Source organism: Moschus berezovskii, chromosome X (assembly GCF_049115385.1).
Source record: "Moschus berezovskii isolate FMDL1 chromosome X, NW_MosBer_1.0, whole genome shotgun sequence".
NCBI lineage: Eukaryota > Metazoa > Chordata > Mammalia > Artiodactyla > Moschidae > Moschus > Moschus berezovskii.
The window spans coordinates 63,872,267-63,897,432 of record NC_142488.1 but is presented as its reverse complement, the minus strand read 5'-3'; the positions used below and the strand labels follow the sequence as shown (position 1 = coordinate 63,897,432).

Genomic DNA, 25,166 nt, shown 5'->3' with positions numbered 1-25,166 from the left:
CATGGGGAACATGGGGAACAACTGGGCCATTTCTGCCTTCCCTGATGACACTCCCACCCCACCATCTCAGGCTTTCATCCTGTTCCTCTGGCACAGATGAAAAAATTTTTATTACCCACTGTGATGGGGAGAGGGCATATAGGGCCAGGATTCACACAGCAAGTGGAAGGGTTAACTGGAACAACTTCTTGGGAGGACAGTTTGGCATTATCTGTCAAAAGTGTAAATACACGTTCCTTTTACCCAAAGATTGAAGGTGGAAGGAGAAGGGGATGACAGAGGATGAGATGGTAAACTCTGGGAGTTGGTGACGGACAGGGAGGCCTGGTGTGCTGCAGTCCATGGAGTCGCAAAGAGTCGGACATGACTGAGTGACTGAACTGAACTGAACTTTACCCAACAATGTCACTTCTAGGAATTTACATTAGAGGCAAAGTACACATGAAGGCAAGTGAACAAATACATACATTATACTACTTTGAACAGATTTTTTTTTCCTTGGGCTCCAAAATCACTGCAGACAGTGACTATAGCCATGAAATTAAAAGACGTTTGCTCCTTGGAAGGAAAGCTATGATAAACCTAGACAGCATATTAAAAAGCAGAGACATTACTTAGCCAACAAAGGTCCATATAGTCAAAACTATGGTTTTTCCAGTAGTCATGTATGGATGTGAGAGTTGGACAAAAAACAAGACTGAGCACCAAAGAATTGATGCTTTCAAATTGTGGTGCTTGAGGAGTCTTGAGAGTCCCTTGGACAGCAAGGAGATCAAACCATCCAATCCTAAAGGAAATCAACCCTGAATATTCATTGGAAGGACTGATTCTGAAGCTCCAATACTTTGGCCAGCTGATGCAAAGAACTGATTCATTGGAAAAGACCCTGATGCAGGTAAAGATTGAAGGCAAAAGGAGAAAGGGGCGGTAGAGGATAAGATGGTTAGATAGCATCACGGACTCGATGGACATGAGTTTGAGCAGACTTTGGGAGACAATGGAGGACAGAAGAGCCTGGTGTGCTGAACTCTATGTGGTTGTGAAGAGTCAGACATGACTTAATGACTGAACAAACAAATAAAACTATGTACAATAGCAAACTACTAGCAATAACCCCTTCAATAGAAGATACGCTAGATAAACAGTGGTTTAGCCACACGATAAAACACTCTGCAGCCATTAAGAAGAATCATGCAGCTAAAATATGTGCTGATATAGAATGTTCTCTCCTTCTCTGCCCCCCTCCGTCTCTCCTTCTCCATGTGCTAAGTCATTTCAGTCATGTCCGACTCTTTGCAACCCTATGGACTGTGGCCCACCAGGCTCCCCTGTCCATGGGATTCTCCAGGCAAGAATACTGGAGTGGGTTGCTATTTCCTCCTCTAGGGGATCTTCCTGACCCAAAGATCAAACCCACATCTATTACATTGGCAGGCAGGTTCTTTACCACTAGTGCTACCTAGAAAGTCCCTTCTTCTCCATACAAACACACACACACACACACACACATTCATACATAGAAGTGATCTATGTATATGCATAAATCATCTCCGGTTACATAGATCACTTCTGGAAGGACACACAAACTACTGGTCTCTGTGGTTGCCTCTTGAAAGGGGAGCTATTAAAGTGGGGGTGGGGATTAGGAATAGTCAAGAGAACCACTTTTCCTGCTTTTTACTGTTGAGTTTCTTTTGCCACATGCATATGTTACTTAAAGACATGAAAATAAAAAGAAAAAGCAAAATTAATTGCAGAAGTCTTTATCAACAAGGGGTTGGTTAAACAAGTTGCAATATACTCTTACTAAGGAATGCTATACAGCCATTCAGAAGAAAAGATTCTGCCACAGAAATTGTCCATAGACATATTAGGTTAAAAATATTAAGGCGTTGTACAAATGTATAAGAGAATCCCACTTATGTAAAAAGATACACATACACGGGCGTATGCATAGGAAAAGATCTAGAATGAGTTACAATACGCAAAGAACAGATGCAGTCTCTGAAAGTGACTGGGAGTGGCTGGGGGAGAGGGAGGGGAGATAAAAGGGGACCTTTTTTTACCCCCTAAATACCTGTTGATTTACTTGTGATTTTTTGGCATAATGACTATATTTTAATCTCATAATAAAAACATACAAATGGTAAATAAATCATGAGGAAAACAAGAAATCCGATCTTAGAGAAAGCTGCATTCTAAAGCTTGATTTAGATTGTTCCTCTGTTCAAAAGCCGCCCAGTGACCTCATGGCAGGAAGGCCCAGCACCTGAGCCTGGCACTGGAGGCCTCCGGGTCTGGCTCACCTCTCCGTTTCTCCCACTGCCCCTTCACACTTTGCTCTGTGTATCCCAACTGGCCTCCTCACTCCTCATCAGCGTGTCTGTTTTTCTTCCCTATTCAATTTGCTTCCCTCATGCTCCACACTTATCTCTGCTCCCCTTCCCTACCTCCACTCCTTACTGACCTTCTGCTCTTGCTTCGTGGCCCATCTCAAGAAGCCTTCTGGAGCCATTCTGCCCATTAGTGAGTACCAGAGGGACTCATGTGGAGCTTGGGAAACTGCCTTATGACATTTTTTATTTGGCCATCTTGTATTGTTATGGAAACTTTATGGAAATATTTAACTAAAATATAGATATCATGTTCTTATTTACAAAGCACTTACATGACTATCACTTCATTGTAGCCTCCCATCCATTCTACAAGGGAGGCTAAGCAGGTATGATCATTGCTATTTTCATTTCATTGATGAGGAAACTGAGGGGCAGGGAGGTTTCTTCTTCAAGGTAACATAAGTAGAAAATGGACAAGGGGGAAGTTACATTTGCTGGACTCACAAAGAACACCTAATTTTGTTTTTCTAGCCAGAATATAAGTCATCGGAGGACCGGGAGTACATTTTCAACATTTCTCTGCACACTAAAGGGACAGAGGGAAAGTCAGCAGTGTTCCGAAAAGAAGTTTATCAAGGAAGACTCAGTCAACCAAAGGTTTGGTGGTGAGTTCACACCAAGGGCCTAGGCCAGTGCTGTGTGATGAGGGACACCAGAGTCATAGCACCTGTCCTCAAGGAGCTTACCATCTTCAAGTGAGGCCAAATACACTGAAAAATTAGAATACAATCATGTATGAAATAAATGTGATTTGAAGTGGTACACCAGTGAATTTTTCTTTTTTAAACAGCCTATCAAAACTGCAGCTTTGGGCAAGTAACTTTTCAAAAGAGAGTCATTTTTTTTAAAAAAATCAGAAAACAGTACAGATAGCAAACAAAATTTGTGACAGCAGTACATGGATGACTGAAATTTGGGAAATTGCCATCAGCCCATTCGGATAAGAGATGGGCCAGAGACACAAAATGGGAGTGTCTGCCTAAGGGAAGGTCAGAAATTCAGCAAGGAGTTTGGAGAGACCCACATGATTTGGACTGAGAGCAATGAAACTTGAAAGCTTTCTTTCAAATTTCGAGCCAGGCTAGATTCCAGAGGCTTCTGTGAACCAGTCTGAGAAGTGTGGACTATATCAGGAGTGATTTCAGTTTTGTGTGTAGGAGGGACACAGTCAAAGTGATGTTTTGAAAGACCAGTCTGATGGATTCATACTGGATTTAGCATGGACTGAAGTGAGCCTTACAAGTAGCCAAGGACTGTACCTGCTGGGTGCCATCCAGAAGATGCCACCAAGATGTTAATGCCATGAGAATCAGGCCTTGAAACCAAAGTTAAGTTTTCTTCATGGAGACTCATATGAGAGCTGTGGTTCATCATGCATTATTTGAAGTGTTAAGAAGAATTACATTCAGAAAACAAAGATCATGGCATCTGGTCCCATCACTTCATGGGAAATAGATGGGGAAACAGTGGAAATAGTGTCAGACTTTATTTTTTTGGGCTCCAAAGTCACTGCAGATGCTGATTGCAGCCATGAAATTAAAAGACGCTTACTCCTTGGAAGGAAAGTTATGACCAACCTAGATAGCATATTAAAAAGCAGAGACATTACTTTGCCAACCAAGGTCCATCTAGTCAAGGCTATGGTTTTTCCCGTGGTCATGTATGGATGTGAGAGTTGGACTGTGAAGAAAGCTGAACGCCGAAGAATCAATGTTTTTGAACTGTGGTGCTGGAGAAAACTCTTGAGAGTCCCTTGGACTGCAAGGAGATCCAACCAGTCCATTCTAGAGGAGATCAATCCTGGGTGTTCATTGGAAGGACTGATGCTAAAGCTGAAACTGCAATACTTTGGCCACCTCATGCGACGAGTTGACTCACTGGAAAAGACTCTGATGCTGGGAGGGGTTGGGGGCGGGAGGAGAAGGGGACGACAGAGAATGAGATGGCTGGATGGCATCACCGACTCGAAGGACGTGAGTTTGAGTGAACTCCGGGAGTTGGTGATGGACAGGGAGGCCTGGCGTGCTGTGATTCATGGGGTCGCAAAGAGTCGGACACGACTGAGCGACTGAACTGAACTGAAGAAGAATTATCTGAAAATTGCCACGGCAAAAAATATTACTGAATGCCCTTTCAAGAACACAGGAGAGCATCATCTATGTGATTGTTTGACTATTCACTACTTAAAATTTTTTTTTAAATTGAAGTATAGTTGATTTACAATGTTGTGTTAGTTTCATGTATACAGAAAAGTGGTTTGGTTATACATATATCTGTATATATCTATAGTTTTTTATTTCAATTCTTTTCCATTATAGTTTATTACAAGATACTGAATACAATTCCCTGTGCTACACACTAAATCCTTGTTGTTTGACTGCTGCTGCTAAGTCGCTTCAGTCGTGTCCGACTCTGTGCGACCCCACAGATGGAAGCCCACGAGGCTCCCCCATCCCTGGGATTCTCCAGGCAAGAACAGTGGAGTGGGTTGCCATTTCCTTGTTTGACTAGTCAGTATTAATTAAGGCCCACCCTGTAAAGTTAAACATTAGCTAGTAGAAGATTGATAAGTTGCAAGTGATTTTTGCCTGGTAGAAATGAAAATTATTTCTGTCTAGTAGAAAAAATAGCCCCAAAGATTACAGTTTTATTATCTTGTAGAACTAGTTTTGTATCCAGCTTTTTTATCTTATCCCAGCATTCTTTTGAAAGTTCCAATATCTTTTGGTCTCTCACACTTTTTTTTACTATTTTTAATGAAGTTTTATATATATATATATATATATACACACACACATATATAGCACAAAATTGTCATTAAAATCATTTCAAGCATACAGTTCAGTGGCATTAATTATACTCATGATATTGTACAACCATTACCACTATCCATTTCCAAAATTTTTCATCATCCCAAACAAGAACATTAAGCAGTAATTTCCCTTTCCCTCTTTTCCAACCCCTGGTGACTTCCAGTCTACTTTCTGTCCCTATGAATTTGCCTATTCTAGATATTTCACATACATGGAATCATACAATATTTCTTTTGTGTTTGGCTTCTTTCACTGAGCATAATGTGTTCAAGTTCATCTGTACTGTGTTATGGATTAGAACTTCACTCCCTTTTACTGAGGGATAATGTTTCGTTGTATGGATATACCACATCTTGTTTATTCATTCATCTATTGGTGGCCATTTGGGTTGTGAACAATGGACCTTTTGGCTATTGTGAATAATGCTGCTATGAACATTAATGTACAAGTATCTGTTCAAGTCCCTATTCTCGATTCTTTTGCATATAACCTAGAAGTGGAATTGCCAGCTCATATGGTAATAGTAACCCACTCCAATACTCTTGCCTGGAAAATCCCACGGACGGAGGAGCCTGGTAGGCTACAGTCCATGGGGTCGCAAAGAGTCAGACACAACTGAGCGACTTCACATCATCACATGGTTATTCTATATTTAACTTTTTGAGGAATTGCTAAAATCTCATTTTTTTAAAAAACCAGCTTTACCATAATGCTGTTTACTTCATCAATGAGTTCAATAAGTTTTTGATAGGTGATCACTATATATTTCAATGAGAGTCATGTTTTTAAATTTTTTAAAGTTACACTTCAATAAGGGTGATCTATTTACCTTGCTAATCTTTAAAACAAAATTGACTCCTGTACCTCACTTCAGCTCCTATTGCCTATTGCAAGCTCCCTACAAGGAAGTCAAGGAAATGAGTAAAAAGGGCGGCTCTCTTTAGCCCATGAGGCCAGCATGGTATTTTAGTAGTTATAAAGAGAGGGGAAATTTTAATTATGGTCCCGTAATAGTGATGGCAAATAGTATCACGCAGGGCTAGGCATGGACACGGATCGTGTAAATCTTTATTTTCATTGGGAACATATGGAGACTTTCCTCCTGTGCAACAGAGAGCAACTGTTGGTTCTCTGCAATATGACAGCTTCTGTTAGGAAAACTCTAGAGAAAAACTTTGCTTTAGATGAACTCTGGGACCAGAGAGACTACAATAGAATCTATTGGGAGAGATGCTAGAATTGGGGGATCGGGGGCAGCTTCAAAATTTGCCTTCATCATCATTTGACAGAAAATCTTTAAGGCTGGGAATGAAGAGAAGAAAAACCTCAGCCTGGAGCTTGAGGAGGATGGTGGGCACAAAGGTAGGGAGAGGGCACAGCCTGGCGTGGTGGTAGAGGGAGCAAGGAGCAGCAACCCTGCCCAAGACCAGCTCCTCAAGGGGGATTTTTAGTTGCTCCTAACTGATGCTGGGAGGGATTGGGGGCGGGAGGAGACGGGGATGACAGAGAATGAGATGGCTGGATGGCATCACCGACTCGATGGACATGAGTTTGAGTGAGCTCCGGGAGTTGGTGATGGACAGGGAGGCCTGGCGTGCTGTGATTCATGGGGTCGCAAAGAGTCGGACACGACTGAGCAACTGAACTGAACTGAAGTGGTCTTTCAGAGAAGGCAATGGCAAGCCACTCCAGTACTCTTGCCTGGAAAATCACATGGACAGAGGAGCCTGGTGGGCTGCAGTCCATGGGGTCGCTACTAGTCGGACAAGACTGAGCTACTTCACTTTTACTTTTCACTTTCACACACTGGAGAAGGAAATGGCAACCCACTCTAATGTTCTTGCCTGGAGAATCCCAGGGACGGCGGAGCCTGGTCGGTTGCCGTCTATGGGGTCGCACAGAGTCGGACACGACTGAAGCGACTTAGCAGCAACAGCAGCAGCAAGTGGTCTTTTATTCAAACTATACAATCTCCCCCACAGAACATTTCTCCTAGAGTATTAATCACATGTAGAATCAGAGATATTCTTGGTTTCATACATTTTTTACATTTCAAACCAAGAAAGTTTTGCCTTTCTGAGTAAGGCTGAAATTTAAAAAAAAAATCCACATAATTTCCCCACTCACAGCACAAAAGGAATGAACTGGATTTTGATCATAATTTTCTCATTTTTGAGATAAAATATGGAAGAACAGATGAGTGTAGTGGAAGAATTTCACAGGTGGTTAAGAATGTGTAGGAAAAAAAGCAATAAAAAAGAATGTCACTGTTATAAATATGGTCAGAATATATCTGAAAGCATACCAGGCAGGTTAAGAAAATAAAGGTAAAAAACAACTTTTTTCTGGCACCCTTATTTTGCTCCCTCACAGTGTTGTGACAAGATAGAAAATATGTAATAAGCACTTTGTAAAGGACTGCACGTGGCTTGGAGAGGGGCTGGGTGGTTTAGGCCTGCTTGCTTGGGGGACCTGAGTGGCAGTGAGTTTTAGAGCAAATCTGGGGCTCTCAATTTTCACATGTGTAGAGTGAGGACAAGAATTCATGCCTTAGAGGGTTGTCAGAAGGGTAGTAAGCTAAGGCCTCCAACAGAAGCAAGAACGAGATGCTCTGGCAACATGGTCTTTGGTACACATTGTTCTACACAAGTTGTTCTGGAATAGGTTGGTTTTTTTTTTCCATATCTGTCACCCTAATTATACCAGAAGTTACCTGTGACTTGTTTGCCTCTAAGCACATTGCCTTGAACCTCATACTCGGCCATTCATTTTTAAATGAACATTTATTAGACTCTTCCAGTTTCCGACTCTTGACAGCTACATTCTGCCCTTTAAACCACTGTACTATTCTCCCTGCCCTCCCAGCACTGAAGTCCCAGGGGGAGGACAAGGTCCTGTCGTGAACACAGAGATACCCCTCCTTCACATACTTGCTGAGTATTGTTGGCTGACAGTCCTCTTCAAGGATTGCCCAGCCGCCTTCTCAGACCCACGCTGCCTCGCCCAAGACTGTGCTCCCTCCCTGGGGACAGCCTGCATCTAATAAGTGGTCCATATGGGCTGATGTCAACATCTGAGCCTCTCACCCTAACTTAGAACAACTCTGAAGGGCCAACCCAGTTCCAGAGCTCCTCATGGTCAGCTGAGGCTGTCATGAGCTATGCCAGTTCAACTTCTTCCTTGAACCAATCCTGCTGTCTTCTCTTAGATCCCAGGTGTTGATTTCAAGGGCACCCCAGTGAACGTTCTACATGTGGCCTGCAACTGTCCCTCAGAGGCAGCCCCCAGGTCAGCTTTGTGGCCTCTGTAGGCTCTGGATCAGCATTTGGGAAGTCTCAATTCCAAGTGATCCCAGGAGCTGTAATAGTCCCCAGGGCCCAGACACTGTGCACATGCCTCTCTCTTTTTATTTCTTTCTCTCTTTCTTGTAAAATGCATTTGCAACCAAGAGGGTAGAAGCTATTAGCCTAGAAGAAAATAAACACAGCCATGAGAGAGACACTATAATAGTGAAATGAATGAACTTAATGCTTAGCTGAAGGAAAGCTCCCTAGAGGAGGTGCCATTTAATCTGAGTCTTGAAGGCTGAGTTAGAGATTGATGGGTGGACAGGGGATGTGGGAGAGGCACTCTAGGCACAGGGTACAACATGTGCAAAGGCTGGCAGGCATGAAAGGGTGTAAGGTGTGGGAGGAAAGGGAGTAAGAGACAACAAAGTCTGGGATACTAGCAGGGGCAAATTGTGCAGGGCCACTTCTACAAGTTTTGCCGTATCTAGGCACCGCTGGTTGTATTTACTATTCATCTTTTTCTCAATGTGAATTTTTTTTTTTGCTTAAAGAAATGTATATTAATTTTTTATATGGCACCCAAGAACCAAAAAGAATAAAACTTGCCAGAAATAGAAAGTAACCGTAAAAATAAATACAAAGAAATAGAACAGAGTAATTAAATTCTATATAGATATCATTGCCTGTCACTGTCTTTGAGCCTGAGGCCTGCTCTCGTTCTGTTCCGAAAGAAGATTAGCAAGCATTACAGAGGGTGAAGAATAGCATCACACTGAGCTTTTTTCCTTGATGTAATCAGAAAGCTGGAAAAGAGAAGGAAGCAAGAATCATTTTCTCACCATGTAATTTAGTGTTTTTTAAAGCTGTACCATGTACCATTACAATCACCTTGGAGTCCCCCTCCCTAGCACTCTGCTGGCTGTGAGAGCAGTTGGTATAAACAATAAAGTGCCCTACAAATGTGGTTGTTACTACCACTTGATTGTTTTGTCCATTGGCACTGGGGCAGTTACTTTGATGTAGCTGTCCTTTCATTTGGTTTAGTGAAGGTTTCCAAACCAGTGCCTGTGGTGACCATCATTCCCCACACCGTGTGAGAGAAAGCAGCAGAGTGGGGCAAGATCTTGGGCAACCCAGGCTCTTAGAACTGGGAGGACCTTTACAGAACATCCTATCTTCCCACTTTACATCTGGGGAAACTGAGACCAGAGCAGGGACACAATCTGTCTAAGGCCACAGGGGGTGATAGTCTTAGCAGTCTAGGGGGCAGACGTGGAAGAAAGAATCGTATTTTTTTCTCAAACAAGCTTATTGTTTGAGACTCCTGGTCCTAGTAGCTGCTACCTGCAAGGCAGCAGAGAACAGAATGTGGAAGCAGAGATGGGGGAAGTTAGCCCATCAGGCCTGAGAGCATTGGGGCACCATCAAAAGACTGGATCTCCTGGGCTGGGTTCCACAGCTAGGGGTGGAGGTTGAGGTGGGCCTGGGGCCTGCGTGATGGGCCGCGTGCAGAGAGCCTTCAAGAGGCTCTAGCATTTGCAGACACGCAAAGAAACGAGGGAGAGCTGCTCCAAAGGGCAGTTCCTACTCAGCCGGGGAGGATTTGGAGTTTGACAGGCCTAGGTTCAATGCCGGTTCTGTCCCTTTCCAGCTATGTCTGACTTTGGGTAAAGTCACTAAAATGCTCTGAGTCCATCTCCTCACTGGAGACGATGGTGGGTACTATCAGTACCTACATCCTAGAATTGCTAGGAGGATCACACCAGGCAATGTGTGCAAAATATCGTATACAGGGTCCACAGCACATTACTCAGCATTACTCCCTTCCCCCTTACTGTGTCCACAGCAAGACCTCTGATGAGATGTTTTCTTCTCTCCTGGTTCCCCTGCCTAACCCAGCCCATGCCTCCTGGCCCTGTCCTCTGTCCTATTCTTGAGCTCATCTGCTGTCCCACATATTGGGTTATAGGTTTCCTAAAGAGTCTTTCAGGTATTTGCAGATAAGAAAGCTGAGGGGGCACACTCCAGGGGGTGGGACAGGGATGTCACTCCTGTGACAGAAGGGAGGGTGGGTGCTCTGGGGCAAATGGCCTGCCCCCACTGGAGGGAGAGGCTGGCTGTGGTCTTGATCTTACAGAGAACAAAGAAAAGGCACTGGTCTCCTGCAGCAGCATTAGAAGGCAGCGCCTGAAGCCAGTCCCTCCATTATAAGCTACAAGGCGGAAGGTTAAATATAGCCCTTTCCAGCTGTCTAGGACATAGATTTATGAAATGTCAGATCTGCATTAGAGTGAGAAACGATCTTATCTCTGCACTGTTTTTAGAGAGTAGAAAGGAGGCAATAGAGAAGAGAAATAAATCTGGACTTGCACCAGTGGGTGGTGGGCGGCCATTGGAGGATTTTTGAGCAGCTGGGGCTGTTTTATAAGGTCGCACTCTGGCCGCTGAGTGGAGAATGAGCTGGAGAGGGGCAAGAATGAAAGCAGGGAGGCCAGGTAATCCTGGTGCCCCCCTTGCTCCTCCTTGGAAGAAGAAGGCCAGCTCTCACTTGCCCTTGTCTTCTTAAGGGCTCACCCTGTGATTTCCCAAAGACACTCAGACTCGTTACTCCTTTGCAAGGCAGCCCGTGAAGAGTCTGTTAGAAAGTTCTCCTTGTCCATAGGTCACACAGCTCTGTCTCCTGAGCCCCCCTCAATTCCCTTCACCCTGTGACAGACCCTCTAAGACCTGAAGACCAAAGACCACTTTCCTCTGCTTCTTCTCCATGCCAAACAGCATGTAGTCCTCACACAGTGCCATCACTCTGCTTTTCAAACTCCTTTAGCTCATAAACTCCTTTATAGTCTGCCACAGAGGGCCAACTCCTGCTCCTGTTAGCTACCTCTGCAGTTGTAACTGGATCTTCAGGAACATTGTCAAGGGTAGGCAACATCCTTGTCACACAAAATAGAGGGGAGCCCCCTGGTGTGGCTCAGGACCCTGAAATTGATTCCACCCTACTGCCACTACTTCTGGCTTGACCTGCACTTAGCAAGCACTTGGTCCCGTAGAAGTCACCTGTGTTGACGGATGACTAGCAACAGACACTGCTTTCCTGCCCCTCCCTGAGCTCCCTGTTGGTATTGTGAAAAAAAAAAATCAGCATTTTAGCAGCAGTCCAGGAGCTGGGTAAAGCCCTGAGGGCGACGGAAACAGCATTTTCCACCATGCAAGGGACAAGGCTTCAGAGAGCATGCTAAATCGATTTGTAGAAGATGAGAGAGTGTTTCTTACACACACACTTACAGTTCTTCAGTCACTTTTCTTATCCCTCTAGAATGCCAGATTATCAGGGTTGGGATGTGATCACATCCACCCTCCCCTCCTCGAGAGCCACCCAATTTTTAATTCCTTTTATAGCCCCTCTGCCAAGTGGTTAGTCTGTCTCTCCTCATATGCCTCTAGGACTAAAAAGGGACCTATGTTCCCCCAAACAGCCCAGGCTGCCTCTGGACACCTTGGAGTGCTCAACCCTCTCCCTCAGCGAGCGCTGATTCCTCCCCATGCCACCTCTGCTGAGCCCGTGAACCTGCTCCTCCTCCATGCGACTCACCTCCCCGGCTCCAGAAGAGGGTGATAGCCTCGGCTCTCTCCATCCTAGCGGTGTGGACGACTAAGACTCCACATCCGGCAACTCCACACTGGGGGCAGGGAGCCAAGGAGCTCCACGCTGTTCTGAATCCCTCTCCTGGGCTCCTCCGTGGGCACCCAGCGACTCCTCCTGAACCCCGCTTCCCAGCACCCTGGCCGGGTCAGTTTGGCCCCTTCAGTCACATGCTCTGTTGCCCGTAAAGTTGTTTCTAGGCCGCCCAGCCCAGGGAAAGCAATGCAGGATTCAAAGAGTGCGTTTCCTCTCTCTCTTTTTCCACTCCCCACTGCCCCCACTTGCCTGCCCACAGCCACACTGGTCCAGCCCGTTCTCTCACAGAGAGACCTGTTTGTGAGTTGGTCTCGTCTTTCTCTAGGAAAGGTTCTCAGCCAAAGGCCTGAATCAGAGCCCCACGGAGGGCTGACCTCCCGCTCGGTTGCTGTCCTGCAGCAAGGGGAAATGAGCAGGAACTGGCTGTCTGAGTCAGCGCCCCTGGTCTATTGTCACCGTGCGGGCCCCTTCCTTTCCAGAGGAGAGACGTGCAGAGAGATAGGCCTTGTTTTTTGCAAATCTCTCTTGCACACACACACTTTCTCTCTTGGCCTAGAACAAGTCTGTGCATGATGGCCAAACACAATTCAATTCAGCTTCCACAACTCCTAGGGAGTGCCTACTCCAGCAGAGTATTGTGCCTCCAGCATGTAGGGGTCATCTCCCAGCATCCTTGCCACAGACAGAGGAGCTAATGACGACGGGTCCCAGTACCAGGGGAGGAAACTGAAGCTCTGAGAGGGAAAGGGGTTTTCCCAAGGCCCAACAGCCACAGAATAGTGAGACTCAGAGTCCACCTTTTCTCTCCATAGCATCGGGTAGAGAACCCTGCTGGCCTCCCTTGCTGCTTCTCCCATCTCCACCCTTCCAGCATTCTAGAATCAGTGCTGCAAATGTTAGCAAAGCCTATTTTCCCAGGACACAAAACAGGAGAGAATTGCTGGTTTTAAAACATTTAAAATGAATTTTTGTTCAATTTGTTTCTGTGTGTTTAGAAACACAAGGGCCCAGGAAACAATCCATGCATGCCAGAAGCTCATTGCAGAGGGACTCCATGACTCTTCTGGCAAAAAGAGCACAGGCACATAGCCTGTGCCCTGTCCCAGTAACCAGCTTGTAACTGGAAGATAAGTATTGAGAGTTCTTGCTCACAGAGTGAAAAGACCTAGTCAGAGCTTTGTTCTCTTTCCTATTTTTGCCAGAAGTGCAAAGAGACAGGGAAGCAGCTTGAGGGAAGGAGTTGGGGGGCTCTCCTTGAGGAACCACCTTGTCACCTCAAGGACGAGGATACTGAATCCCTCCTGTGATGACTTTCAGCTCCTCAAGGGCAAGGTTGTGGGTCTCTGGAGGCCCTGCCCCCAGAAAATATTTGTATGGCTTGAGACAAAAAGCCGTCTAAAAAGACTGATATGAAATTTCCAGACAAGAAGAATAGGTTTGCGACCCCGAGGTTGGGAAAAGGTTAACTTCTGGGAGCAAGGACCAGCTGACATAATGAACTGCATTCCAGAATTTAAGTAGGTGGCGGACCGAGCAGTGAATGTGTCCGGTGGCAGTATCAAGAGGGGTAGCCTCAGCAAGGCCGGCTTGCAGAGGCCAGACGGCAGCAGGCTAAGGAGGGAAACGGGAGGGGAGGGGAGACAGCTCTCAGGAAGTCTGGCTGTGGTTAGAGAGGAAAGAGAGCCATAGCTGGAGGGAGTGACGGAGCTCTGGCTGGGAGTTAGATGTTTGTCAGGATGGGAGAGGTGCTGTGTGTTTTCAAGTGGAGGGGCTCTCACCAAAAGTGCCGCTCACCCTATCCTCCATATCCCCGTGTGCCGGACTTCATCACAGACCAATTAAACCAGAATTTCTCAGGCGTGGAGACTAGGCGTTGATGGTGTTCTAAATCTCCTCAGGTTGGGAATCATTACACTAATTCTTAGTAGAGACTGAATTAATTAATTAACTAATTCTTAGCCCAGCTAGTGGGTTGAAGGCAAATTGGCCTGACTGGCTTAGCTCTCCTACGTTGGCAGCTTAGCAGAGTGGTTAAGAAGACAGACTTGAGATACCTACTATCCGGACTCAAACCACAGTCTCACCTGTGTGCCCTTGTGCAAGTTACCCTCTCTGATCCTCAGTTTCGAATCTATAGATTAGTTACATAATTGACAATTGCTAAACTATATATCCCTTTGGAGGATAATAAAAGTACCGACACCATCAGGTTGTCATGTGGATCAAACGAGTTAATATCTGCAAAGTGCTCAGAATGCTGCCTAGTTCGATAGAAGCAATGCTGGGGCTAGCCTACATCTTCCACTGTCTCTCCCTAAGGCTCAGGAGGGCCCCCCTTCAAAAATATTGATGGTCAACTTGGTCTCCCGTCGGCTATCATCCCTGGCCTGCCTGGCTCACGCTGGAGTCTGTCATCCCCCTTGGCAGCTTCTTCTCACCCGGGTTCCTCTAGGCTGAAGCTAGCTGCTGTTGCTGTGATAGGGGGCCACCAAACGCATAACTGAAGCCAAACTGTTTGGGATGGGAAGACTCCACAATTAGAGTCTCAGCTGATATCTGCCTTTTGTCCCTCAGCTCAGGTTTTTGTGTTCTTTTGGCTGGAGTCAGGGCAAACAATTGCCCCTGGGCAGGGAAATGATTGGTGTGTGTCACTTTCTACAACATACACTTCATTTTGGCAGGGTGGTGGTGGAAGTCTGACGATGATGGGGATGGCAGTTGTCTTCGTCCTCAGAACAAGTGGCGTGACCTGGGCTCTCTGGATCAGGACTCTGGCTTGGGTGGCCACCAAAAGAGATCTCACCCTTCCCCCTTTTGCCTTTTACCCTAATCAGACAGCTCCTGTCCCCTAGGCCAGGCCCTGAAGTATCCAGAGAAGAGGAAGGAGCTGGTGACAGAACCAAAGGTGGGACTAGATGTCCAGGAAGACATCCATGGTGCAGGGACAGGGGTAGTCAAGAGTCTGGAAAAAGAGATGGGTGAAGCATCAATGTTCTGCAATGAAAGTAAGTCAGAAATCCCAGGAGTCAGGCCCCTGAAGTTAGGTTCTCAGAAGCAGGAGTAAGGTCCCAGGCTGCTAGGTGGGTGAGAATATTCCAGAGGAGCACTATGCAAGACATAGTATGTGCCTTTTATCTCCTGTGTGGCACTGGAGGTGGGCACATGTCTGAGTCGAGCCTAAAGGGTCTCATCAGTAAACCGCACCTACTCCCCACCAACCTCCAAGTTTACAAATTCCACAAAAGGAATTCACAGAGGTGGTTCTGCGCTACCCTCCCCAATGCCAGAAACCAGACATGGATAACATGCTCCACTCCAATGGCAGGGAGCAACTGGGAGCTTCATCTCACTGCTGGGATCCCATAGCCCTCCATCTGTGCTCTTGGAGAATTTGACAGGAGATTGACTTTTTAAATAGAAAATCTGCTGTTGAGAAAGATGAAGGTTTCATCAAAGACCATTTACAGGGATGCAGATGGCACCTAGGAGGCCATGTCAGCCTAGATTGTTTGGAAGTACCACCTGGGGATGATGCAGAGCTGACCTGTCAGCATGCAGGACCACCTTGCAGGGGCATCTTTCTTCATCATCTCAAGCATCATTCTTGCCTCTTCTCCACATCAAAGCTTTGTCCGTCTTCTCTTAGTTTGGTCATACGGCTGTGGCTATGTGGCACAGGGTGTCTCCACCAGGGTGATAAGGAAATCCCAGAGGCCATGAAGACATCTCTTGGGCAGTGGTTAACAGCAGTAAGGGTGAGGGCAGGGGCAGAGAGCAGCTGGACTGTGGCCCACATTAATCTCATCTCTGTAGTTAGGTGACTTGGGCACATCACCTTACTTGTGTGGGTCTGTAAAATGCAAGGTTTGTGGGAGTCTAGTGGGTTAAAATAACCAGGTCTTAACTATGATACACAAAAAGTCTACTTTTCCCATAGAAGACTTCTCAACATTGACACGCAAATAGTGTAATATGTACACACTGTGCTCCCACAAGACTCCCTCCACACCCCTCTCAGCACCCATTGAGAAGCTTGGAATCGGGTGATCCCTAGAGACCTCTCTTCCTCTGACAATTTCACACAGTGATGATGGCAGAACATCTGTTCTCCTTGCTTACTATGTGCCAGGGGTTTTGCACACAGCATCTTATTTCATCTTCACAACCACCCTATGAGGGAGACACTATGAATCCTATTAGATGAAGGAGGCAACAGAGACTCTGAGAGCTTAGATCCCTTGCCCAAAGGCCTACAGCTAGTAGGTGGCCAAGTCTGGCTGAGAACCCAAGGAGCTGTGGAAGTCTTCACCAAGTTCTACATCCATGATTCTCATCTCTCCATGAATTTTAAACATTTTAGATGAGGAAAACCTATAACATTGCCCAAGATATTCCCCAACTATGGCTAAAACCAGAAAGCTTCACATGCTTAATCCCATTTCACTGGCATTCTATAATCAGAGAAGACATCTGAAACCACCCAGCGGCACAGGCCCAGCCTGACTTTGTTGTCAACTGAGGTGGAACAGGGGCAAACAATACCTATTACTTTTGTTTCCAAGTCTTCATATCTCTACCATGATAAGGCTTACACTGTGCAGCATTTTTACACCTCACAAAAAGCCCTTTAGAACATCCTGCACCATTGGTTGGAGAAGGCAATGGCAATCCACTCCAGTACTCTTGCCTGGAAAATCCCATGGGTGAAGGAGCCTGGTGGGCTGCAGTTCATGGGGTCGCAAAGAGTCGGACACGACTGAGCAACTTCACTTTCACTTTCATGCATTGGAGAAGGAAATGGCAACCCGCTCCAGTATTCTTGCCTGGAGAATCCCAGGGATGAGGGGAACCTGGAACCTGGTGGGCTGCCGTCTATGGGGTTGCACAGAGTCGGACACGACTGATGTGACTTAGCAGCAGCAGCAGCACCATTGGTTCATTACCACAGCCCTGCAAAGTGGTGGTGGTGATTATGATTATCCTCTTGTGGCAGATGAAGAAATTGAGGCTACAGCAGTGAAATTACTTCTGCTAAAGACCCTAAGTAAGGGTCAGAGCTTGGATTCAAACCTGAGGTTTGCCACACTAAATCCACACATTTCCCCGTTCCCTGTGGCTGCTTCTTTCTGTAAAAAGAGGCGCAGACTTTTGCATTTATGTCTTTCAACTATGTTTGTTGGCTCAGGGACATGATATGATTTGGTCTCTCAGCTTGACAGAATGGTTTGCCAGGGTGCTTGTTCTATATGTTAATGGTTTTTATTTTTCTTTGCACAAGCATTATAACAACGTTAATGGAAATCTAGAAAGAAAAATTCACCAATAAGCCTGCCACCCACAATAAATCAACTTTTGCTTTTTCCACAAATTCCCTTCCAATCCTCGCTCATGTGCAGACATGCTTTTTTAACAGGGTTTGTAAAGCTCAGCCTCGATAAAGTTTTGTATCATGCCGTTTGCATGTTATACTGTACTTTACTATAAGCACTGTCCGTGTTGCTCAACTGTCTTCATAATTAGCTCTTTAGCACTCCACTGCACTTCAGTGAGGTTGGCTGCATCAGATTTACTTAGCCATTATCCTATTATTTGACAGTGGAGGGTTACTGTAATTTTTTATACCCACTTTTTGTTTTCTTCTAGTTCTGGTCCAAGGAATGTGGGAGTATCACCATTGGCTTTAAGCCCAGGGCCCATGCCTATACCTTCAACATGTCTCTCATCTGTGGGAGGTGAGGAGCACCAGGAAATATTTTATTTGGTGGCCTAGAGTTTCAATTTCTTCCATACCTTCCAATAGGCTCATTAAATTGGATTAGGAATTATGCCTTTGGGAAGGTTTCCCAGGGGAATAGTGGCTATCTGACTCCCTTATAAGTCTCTGCCACTTCAGCATCCATCAAACTGAAATAAAAGATTTTGAGGATTCCATAAGTTTGTGGACTATGAAAGGGTTAGGTCAACTACAAAAAGTGTCTGGTAAATGCAATGAGATCGTTTCTCCATTGTTTTTAGGTACAGAGGAGAGAATGGTGGACTCATCTTCATCTTGAAGCACAGGTCACCTTACTGCTTGACAGTGTGGCTGCTTGGTGAGGTGGAAACCAGTATGATATCAGTTATCTCCACATTGGAAGCCCTTCTCAATGCCCAATTTGGGCTTAAGAATTCCCCCACTTTCTCACTAGCTCAGAAATCAGCTCTAGCTTCTGGAACAAACATGGAGCTTCAAATGAGTTCAGTTATTCCAACATCCAAAACATGTCATTAGACAGATATATGGTGGGACTTCTACAAGGCTGGGAATTGCAGTTCTTGTTGCTATAGAGATCTGCTAGCCTTACCAGCACAGAACTGTAGAATCCACCCTTCACCGCACCCGGTCTCCAGGGTTAGTAACTCCTGTCACAGATGCAAAGATGCTGAAAAGCACACGGCATGGCGCAGTAGGCACAAGCTTTGACAGTCCAACAGGCTTGGCTTCCAATCTTGCCTCTACAACTTCTTTTTTATTGGACCATGAGGCAGCTCACCCCTGAGTCTCAGTGTTTTCCTCTGTAAAATGGCGTCAATAGTCCCTGCTTGCACAGCAGAGACAAGACTACCCATGAGCAGAGGTTAGCTCCAGTTGGTACAGGTCAGAGGCATTCTGGGGGAAAAGGTGAGGGGTACCTGGAGGAGGAAAGTGGGGATGGGGGTGGGGAGGGAGCAGCAAAACTTGGTGTGGGTCATTTACAAGGAGAGATTGATCAAGTCCAAGACTGTGACTTGTCATCTCACCTTCAGGAGAACCATTTTTGAAAACTATTTCACAGAACAAATAGGAGCTATACTAATGTGAGAATTATCAAAATCAAAAAGTTTCTCTATCGTTTTCCAAAAAACAACCCCACCCCCGAAAAAAAATCAGTCCCTGCTTGGAGGTTGTTTTGAGGGTTAAGCAAAGTTGTTAATGAGACATGCTGGCATTTATATACAGAATGGATAAACAACAAGATCCTACCGTATAGCACAGAGAAGTATATTCAATATCCTATGATAAGCCATAATGGAAAACAACATTAAAAAAGAATGTATATATATGTAAGACAGAATCACTTTGCTGTATAGCAGTAATGAATACAATGCTGCAAATCAGCTATATGTCAATAAAAAACGTGCTGGCATATAGTACGTGTGTGATATTGGTTCCCTGTCTCTTCTCTGTGGGATACTTGTTCACATAGATGGTTCATATGTGCACAGCTATGCAAATGCTGTGTAGTTAGGGTGGCGCTAGCATGTATCTCCCCTAAAGTCCATACAGATTCATAAGGCAACATGGCTATACTCACTCAAGAGGTGAAAGGGGGTGTGAAAGTTGATGAGAAGTCAATTCCAGCTCACGAGCCTGGTAGACAAGTCTTTTCAGGGTCAAAGCAACCTATGCTCTAAGGTCATGGCAGGTTTCCACATGCTGTGACTACCCTGCCCCCACCCTCCACTTCCACCTGCTTTGCAACTGCACTGGCTGCTCCCCATGGTCCCTCAAACATACCAAGCTCATTCCTGGTTCCATTCTCAGGGCAAGACCCATGCTATTCTTCTATCTACAACTACAATCACTTGTTTCATTTGAAAAGCAATCTCAACTTTTTAAAAGCTCTCCTAGCATCTCATATCATATCTTCCCAAGCCCCCTTGGCAGTTTTGGGGAGAGGTGTGTGTGATAAGAATCCCCCTTAAGGATTTACAGCTTTATAGCTGAAGGATGGAAGTAACAGAGATCTTACTTGCCTAAGATCACACTGCTGGTTCATAGCCAAGAGAGATAAGAACCCAAGCCTTCCAAGACCTGGTTAACAGTTTTTCTCCAACCTCTGGTAAATAAGTTTTGTGCTATGCTGAGCTTAGTTGTTCAGTCATGTCCAACTCTTTGAGACAGCATGGACTGTAGCCCACCAGGCTTATATGCCCATGGGGATTCTCCAGGCAAGAATACTAGAGTGGGTTGCTATGCCCTCCTCCAGGGGATCTTCCCAACCCAGGGACCGAACCCAGGTCTCCCGCATTGCAGGCAGATTCTTTACCAGCTGAGCTACCAGGGAAGCTCATTTTTATGCCTTACCTTAGAAAAGCTCACATTTCACTTGGGCATATAAGCATGTAACGACAACCATAAAAATGACAAGGCTGGAAGAAAACCATCTGAAAAGGCTACATACTGTATGATTCCAGCTATATGATATTCTGTAAAAGGCAAAGTTATGTTAATATTATAATGATCAGTGGTTGCTAGAGGGATTGGTGGTGGTGGTGGAGGGGAGATGGAGGTGAAGCAGAGAGGATCTTTAGGGCAGTGAAAATATTCTGTATGATCCTGTAACTATAGATATATGTCACCATACCTTTGCCCAAACCCATAGAATGTACAGCACCAAGAGTGAACCATGATGTAAACTATGGACTTTGGGTTATTATGATGTGTTGATATAGGTTCGTCAATTATCACAAATGTACCACTCTGGTGGGGATGTAGACCATGCGGGAAACTATGCATGTGTGGGTGTAGGAGGTATATGGGAAATCTCTATACCTTCTCTTTACCTTTCCTGTGAATCTAAAACTGTTCTTAAAAATAAAAGGCCTTACTTTTAAAAAGACAGAAGAAAAGCACATTGAAAAAAAGACAATGCCAGCAATGATAAAATTATGTACAAGTTCCCAAATTAGTACAGAGGAATGAAGGATGAACTCTGTTAATTAATTCAGTATGGAGGAAGGAGGTTGGTCAGGCAAGGTTTTAAAGAAGAGGTGACACCTAATCAGCGTTTTGAAGGATGGCTAGGAAATTGCCAAGAGAAGATAAGTGGTTAGAGGCAGGGATCCAGGCAGAGCAAAGTGCGCTTGTAAAAGCATGGACATGTTGAATGGGCACGGTGTATTTGGTAAACCACAAGTGATTCAAGATGGGTGGATCATCAAGTTCAACAGGAAGTGAAAGGAGGTAAGGCCAGAGAGGTAGGCGGGGTCTAATCATGGAAGGTCTCTAAGTTGTGCTAAGGAACATATATTTTACCCTAGAAACTGGTGCTTCCCAAACCTTAAGCAATAATGTTTTGCATTCTCAACTTTTTTCATACACCACCTATACTACTATTTACTTACTTGGGCATTTTATTAAAAGAGATTTACTCTAAAAACCCTTAATCTTGCCCTAATTAAAAATATATGAGTGACTGTGGGTTGGATTTACTAGTTATACTTTTCCTAATGCACATTAAAATACGCCCAGAACTCTGAAAGGCAAAAAAAGTTTTGTCTATACCACCTGCAAATGATCTCCTGGGCCACCTGGGATGTGCAGGGTGCATGCTGGGAGCAATCCTGACCTCTACTCCTAAAATTAGCAAGCTTTGGGTTCATAGCAAGGGAGTGCGGGGCAGATCGTTCTGCGGACTTTGCTAGGCATGGCCAAGAGAAGGGCAAATGTGGATGCAGGGAGCCTAGTTCTGGAATGGGCCAGAGATAATAAAGGCCTGGACTCAGACACTGACAGTGTGATAAGAGAAGGAGTTTCCAGCTCTCAGAGAAGACTCGACAATAAAGACTTGTTGCATGAATGGATGGATGCGTGGGTGGATGAGTGTAAGTGTGAGATGAGGCAGCAAGAGGAGCTGACTCCCAGGTGTCTAGTTTGGGTTCCTGGAGAGATGGTGGTGTCAGCAAGTGAAAATGGAAAGCAGAAAGGGGAGCTTCTCTGCAGGGGCGGAGGGTGGAACAAGAAGATGTGCTCGGCTGAGTGTGAGACCCTTGTGTACTATTCAGGTGGCGATGGAGGGATCCACTATGTTAGTCTGAGTCGGAGGTAGAGATTTGGAGGCCAAGTCTCTGGAGGTTGTCTCTGCGTGTGGTCTCGACCACCAGGGGAGAGGGTGTAGAGTAGGAGGAGACACAGGTCTGAGACAGTGCTCTGAGGAAAGAAATCTGCATGTAAAGGTGGGTAATGGAGGAGGTGATTTTTTCTCCACGAAGCATTTCCTAGTAACCACAAGACAGACCACCTCCCATGGTCAATACCTTGCTCCCTCCCTTAGACCACTAGCTGACTGTTTCCTGTGCTTCCCTCCTCTCTTTGACCAGTTTGTGGGCCGCTTGAGTCTGGGAGGCTAACCAGCCTTTCTCTAGTTAGCCCAGTGAGAATGAATGTTCAATAAAGGCTTCTGGGACTGCCTAGGGATGGTGAGTGTGCAGTGCTGGGGGAAGCCAAGGACTAAGAAGTGAAACAGGGCAGGAGGTGGAGTGAGAGACAGAAGCAGAATTGGTCATGAGACTCCCTTCTCAGGCAGCCAGAAGCTGGTCAAGTAGTTACCGCCTCCAGGATGACCTTGGACTGGAGCTGGCATTGAAGATGCAGAGCAGTTTTTAAAAGATGAAATGGCAGTCAGTAACTGTCCTGAGCTGTAGTACCAGCAGTTACATGGAAAGTTACCCTCAAGCTCCCATCATGGCCTGTACAGAGCATCTCTATTTAACACCAGCAGGTCCTGAGCTTCTGTGGCAGAGATGCAGGATGCTAGCAGCTGGAGGTTGGGCCATTCACTTAATGGTGGCCTTAGAAGAGTGTATCCATGGAAGATTCCAAAGAAACTCCAATCCAAAGAACCTCTGCTACTGGTTCAGTCCACCACAGGGGCCCCAATTCAGCCCATCCAGGAGGCCAAACCAGAACCTGCTCTGACACATGGGCCCCCGTGGCCATCAGCCTGCATGGCAGCACATCCCAGGTCCCTTTCTGTAGCTTCCCTCCCACTACACCCCGTAAGACTCCCGTTCTAGGGCTGCCCCTAGGACTGCTTGACTCTGGGCAACTTCCTTCAAACAGATGACCAGCTGAGTCCCCAGGAAAAGGCTGGACAAGCCTCTGGGCCTGAGCACAGCAGGCTTTCAGCCAGACACCTATCTATTTGCTGCTTTCTGATGGCACACTGGAATTAAACTTAGCAAAAAATTTTTCTTTCTTCCCACTGGCCTGAATTGTAGCTGAGAGCCTCCCCAACAAGTACAGAGGAAAACCACAGGCTTCTCTGCGAGGAGAGATGCTGAGAAGGGAGGGGGGCACCATCCAGACAGAGGGAGGAGGGCAGGGAAGGTACCCTCAGCTTAATTGCTGCTGCCTGATCGGGTGCTTCCCAGTGACCAAGGGAAAAGCAGGAGGGAAAAGAGCTGGTGGGGAGTGAACAGGACAGGAGAAGTTGAGTCCATGTTGCTCTTGCACTGTCTGGGATGGTGGGCTAGGAAAAGTTGTCTGCAGATCCCGTCTCCCTGATTTCCACGCTGTTAGCATCCAGGAAGGGGTTGTTGGGGAGAGCTATGCCAGCACCTTTGAGTGGGTCCTTGTCTGGAGAGGGCCCAGGGGCGAAGCAGGGCACACCCAGGGTAGGAGGGCAACAAGCTCAGAGCTGGCACATGCTCCTCTCGCCCTTGCGGCGAGGAGAGCTCTCTGCCAGGGCTGGGGCAGGAGGTGGGGGCAGGGCATTACACAGCAAGAAACAGATTCATCTGGATCATTCCGTGCATGCAGCATAGGAGGTAGAGGCAGGAGAGGTGTAGGTGTTCAGTGCAGGGTGGGGGCAGCTGGGGGAGATGAAGGTTGGAATAACAAAGGAGGCTCGTAAAGGATAAGCCATGCATGGTTCCAGGTCTCTGCCTACTGGATACAGACAGAAAGCACAGTCTTAGCAATAAACTTCAGTCCATGGCACGTTGCTCACTTCCCTGACACTCCAGCTACCCTCCAGAGGCTACATGGGGTTGCTGGCAAAGAGGCTGGCCCCTACCAGCTTGGGGAGCTTTGACTTATGCAATTCAGGCTGGCGCGGGAGCAGGGGAGCTGGGAGTTCACCGGCATCTCCCTTGAGCTCTCCCCGCCCCCAGCCAGCCCCTGAAAGTCACGCCAAGGGTCAGGGGCCCCCGCGCGGCTGTAGCCGGGGAGGCCCTGGCTGGAGGGGCCCCGGAAAAAGGAGGGAAGGGAAGAGAGTACCTGTTGCTGAATGCATCCCGCTTTGGCTCTTACTCCTCGGTTGCTTGTGGTGAGAGTTGCCCATCATTCTGTTCTGGACTGGCAGCCGCCCTGTGGCTGCCGCCGCCGCCTCCTCCTCCTCCTTTTCCTCCTCCTCCTCCCCCCACCTCCTCCTCCTCCTCCTCTGCCTGTGCTCCTCCCCAGGTGCTTACATCACCTCAGCTTTGCTTCTCACACACATGGCTCATCCAAATCCCACTTGTGCTCCTGGCACACATTTGTCCAGACCTGACCCTCTCACTTGGACTAGAGCCTGCTAGGAGCTTCTCCCAGCCTGTCTCTCTCTTCTCTCTTCCTCCCTCTCCCTCTCTCTCTCTCCCTCCCTTCCTCTCTCTCCCCCTTCCTCCCCCTCCTCCTTGCTTGGTGCTCCACTCAGGTTGAGCAGCCCAGGTTCCAGGAGAATCCTAGTGAGCCCCCGCCAAATCTGCCTCTGCAGATGGGGCCAGCGCGGGTGCCTGTGGGGACCCACCTTGCCAGCCCTCGCCAGCCCTGGCCGCCTCTGTTCCCAGTGCTGTCATCTCTGCTGCCGCTAGCTCGCAGCTCCGTCTGCAGAAGCTCGCAGGACCGAGGGGCCAATAACAGAGCCTAATCCGGGAGTGTGACAGCGACCAGTGAAGGAATGTGGTACTCGGGAATTCTAAGTGACACAGCTCCCTGCTTCACTGGGGGACGGATCCAGTTCTGTAAGTGACAGCTGCCAATGGGCTCTGGGCTCCAGTCCTGACCAAGACCTGGGGAGATCTGGGCAGAACATGAAGCTGCCAGGCTGCAGACTGGGAACGAATGCAGCCAGATGTCTCTCCCATGCCCAGTGTGGCCACTAGGCGTACCTGGCTCCTTGTCAGACACACCTGGAGTCTCACTCCACTCTCCCCTCTTTCTCCTGCCTGGCCTTCCCAGGGGAGGGTAGTGCTGGCAGCCCAGAGA

General features: G+C 46.7%; 1 protein-coding gene across 4 annotated transcripts in view; it reads right to left on the bottom strand.

Annotated features, from left to right (window-relative positions):
• The window catches only part of LOC129535223 (NHS-like protein 2), a 93,450-nt gene extending 69,179 nt beyond the window's left edge, over positions 1-24,271 (bottom strand). Inside the window, exon 1 of one of the 4 annotated variants that reach the window (XM_088834099.1) lies at positions 24,201-24,271. In XM_088834099.1, the coding sequence (XP_088690225.1) occupies positions 24,201-24,267 (67 nt within the window). In that variant the 5' untranslated portion in view covers positions 24,268-24,271. Of the gene's footprint in view, positions 1-12,091; positions 16,154-24,200 lie in introns of those variants that run through there. The other 3 variants (XM_055393879.2, XM_055393878.2, XM_088834100.1) reach the window with 3 other exon arrangements.
• Positions 24,272-25,166: the final 895 nt, after the last annotated feature.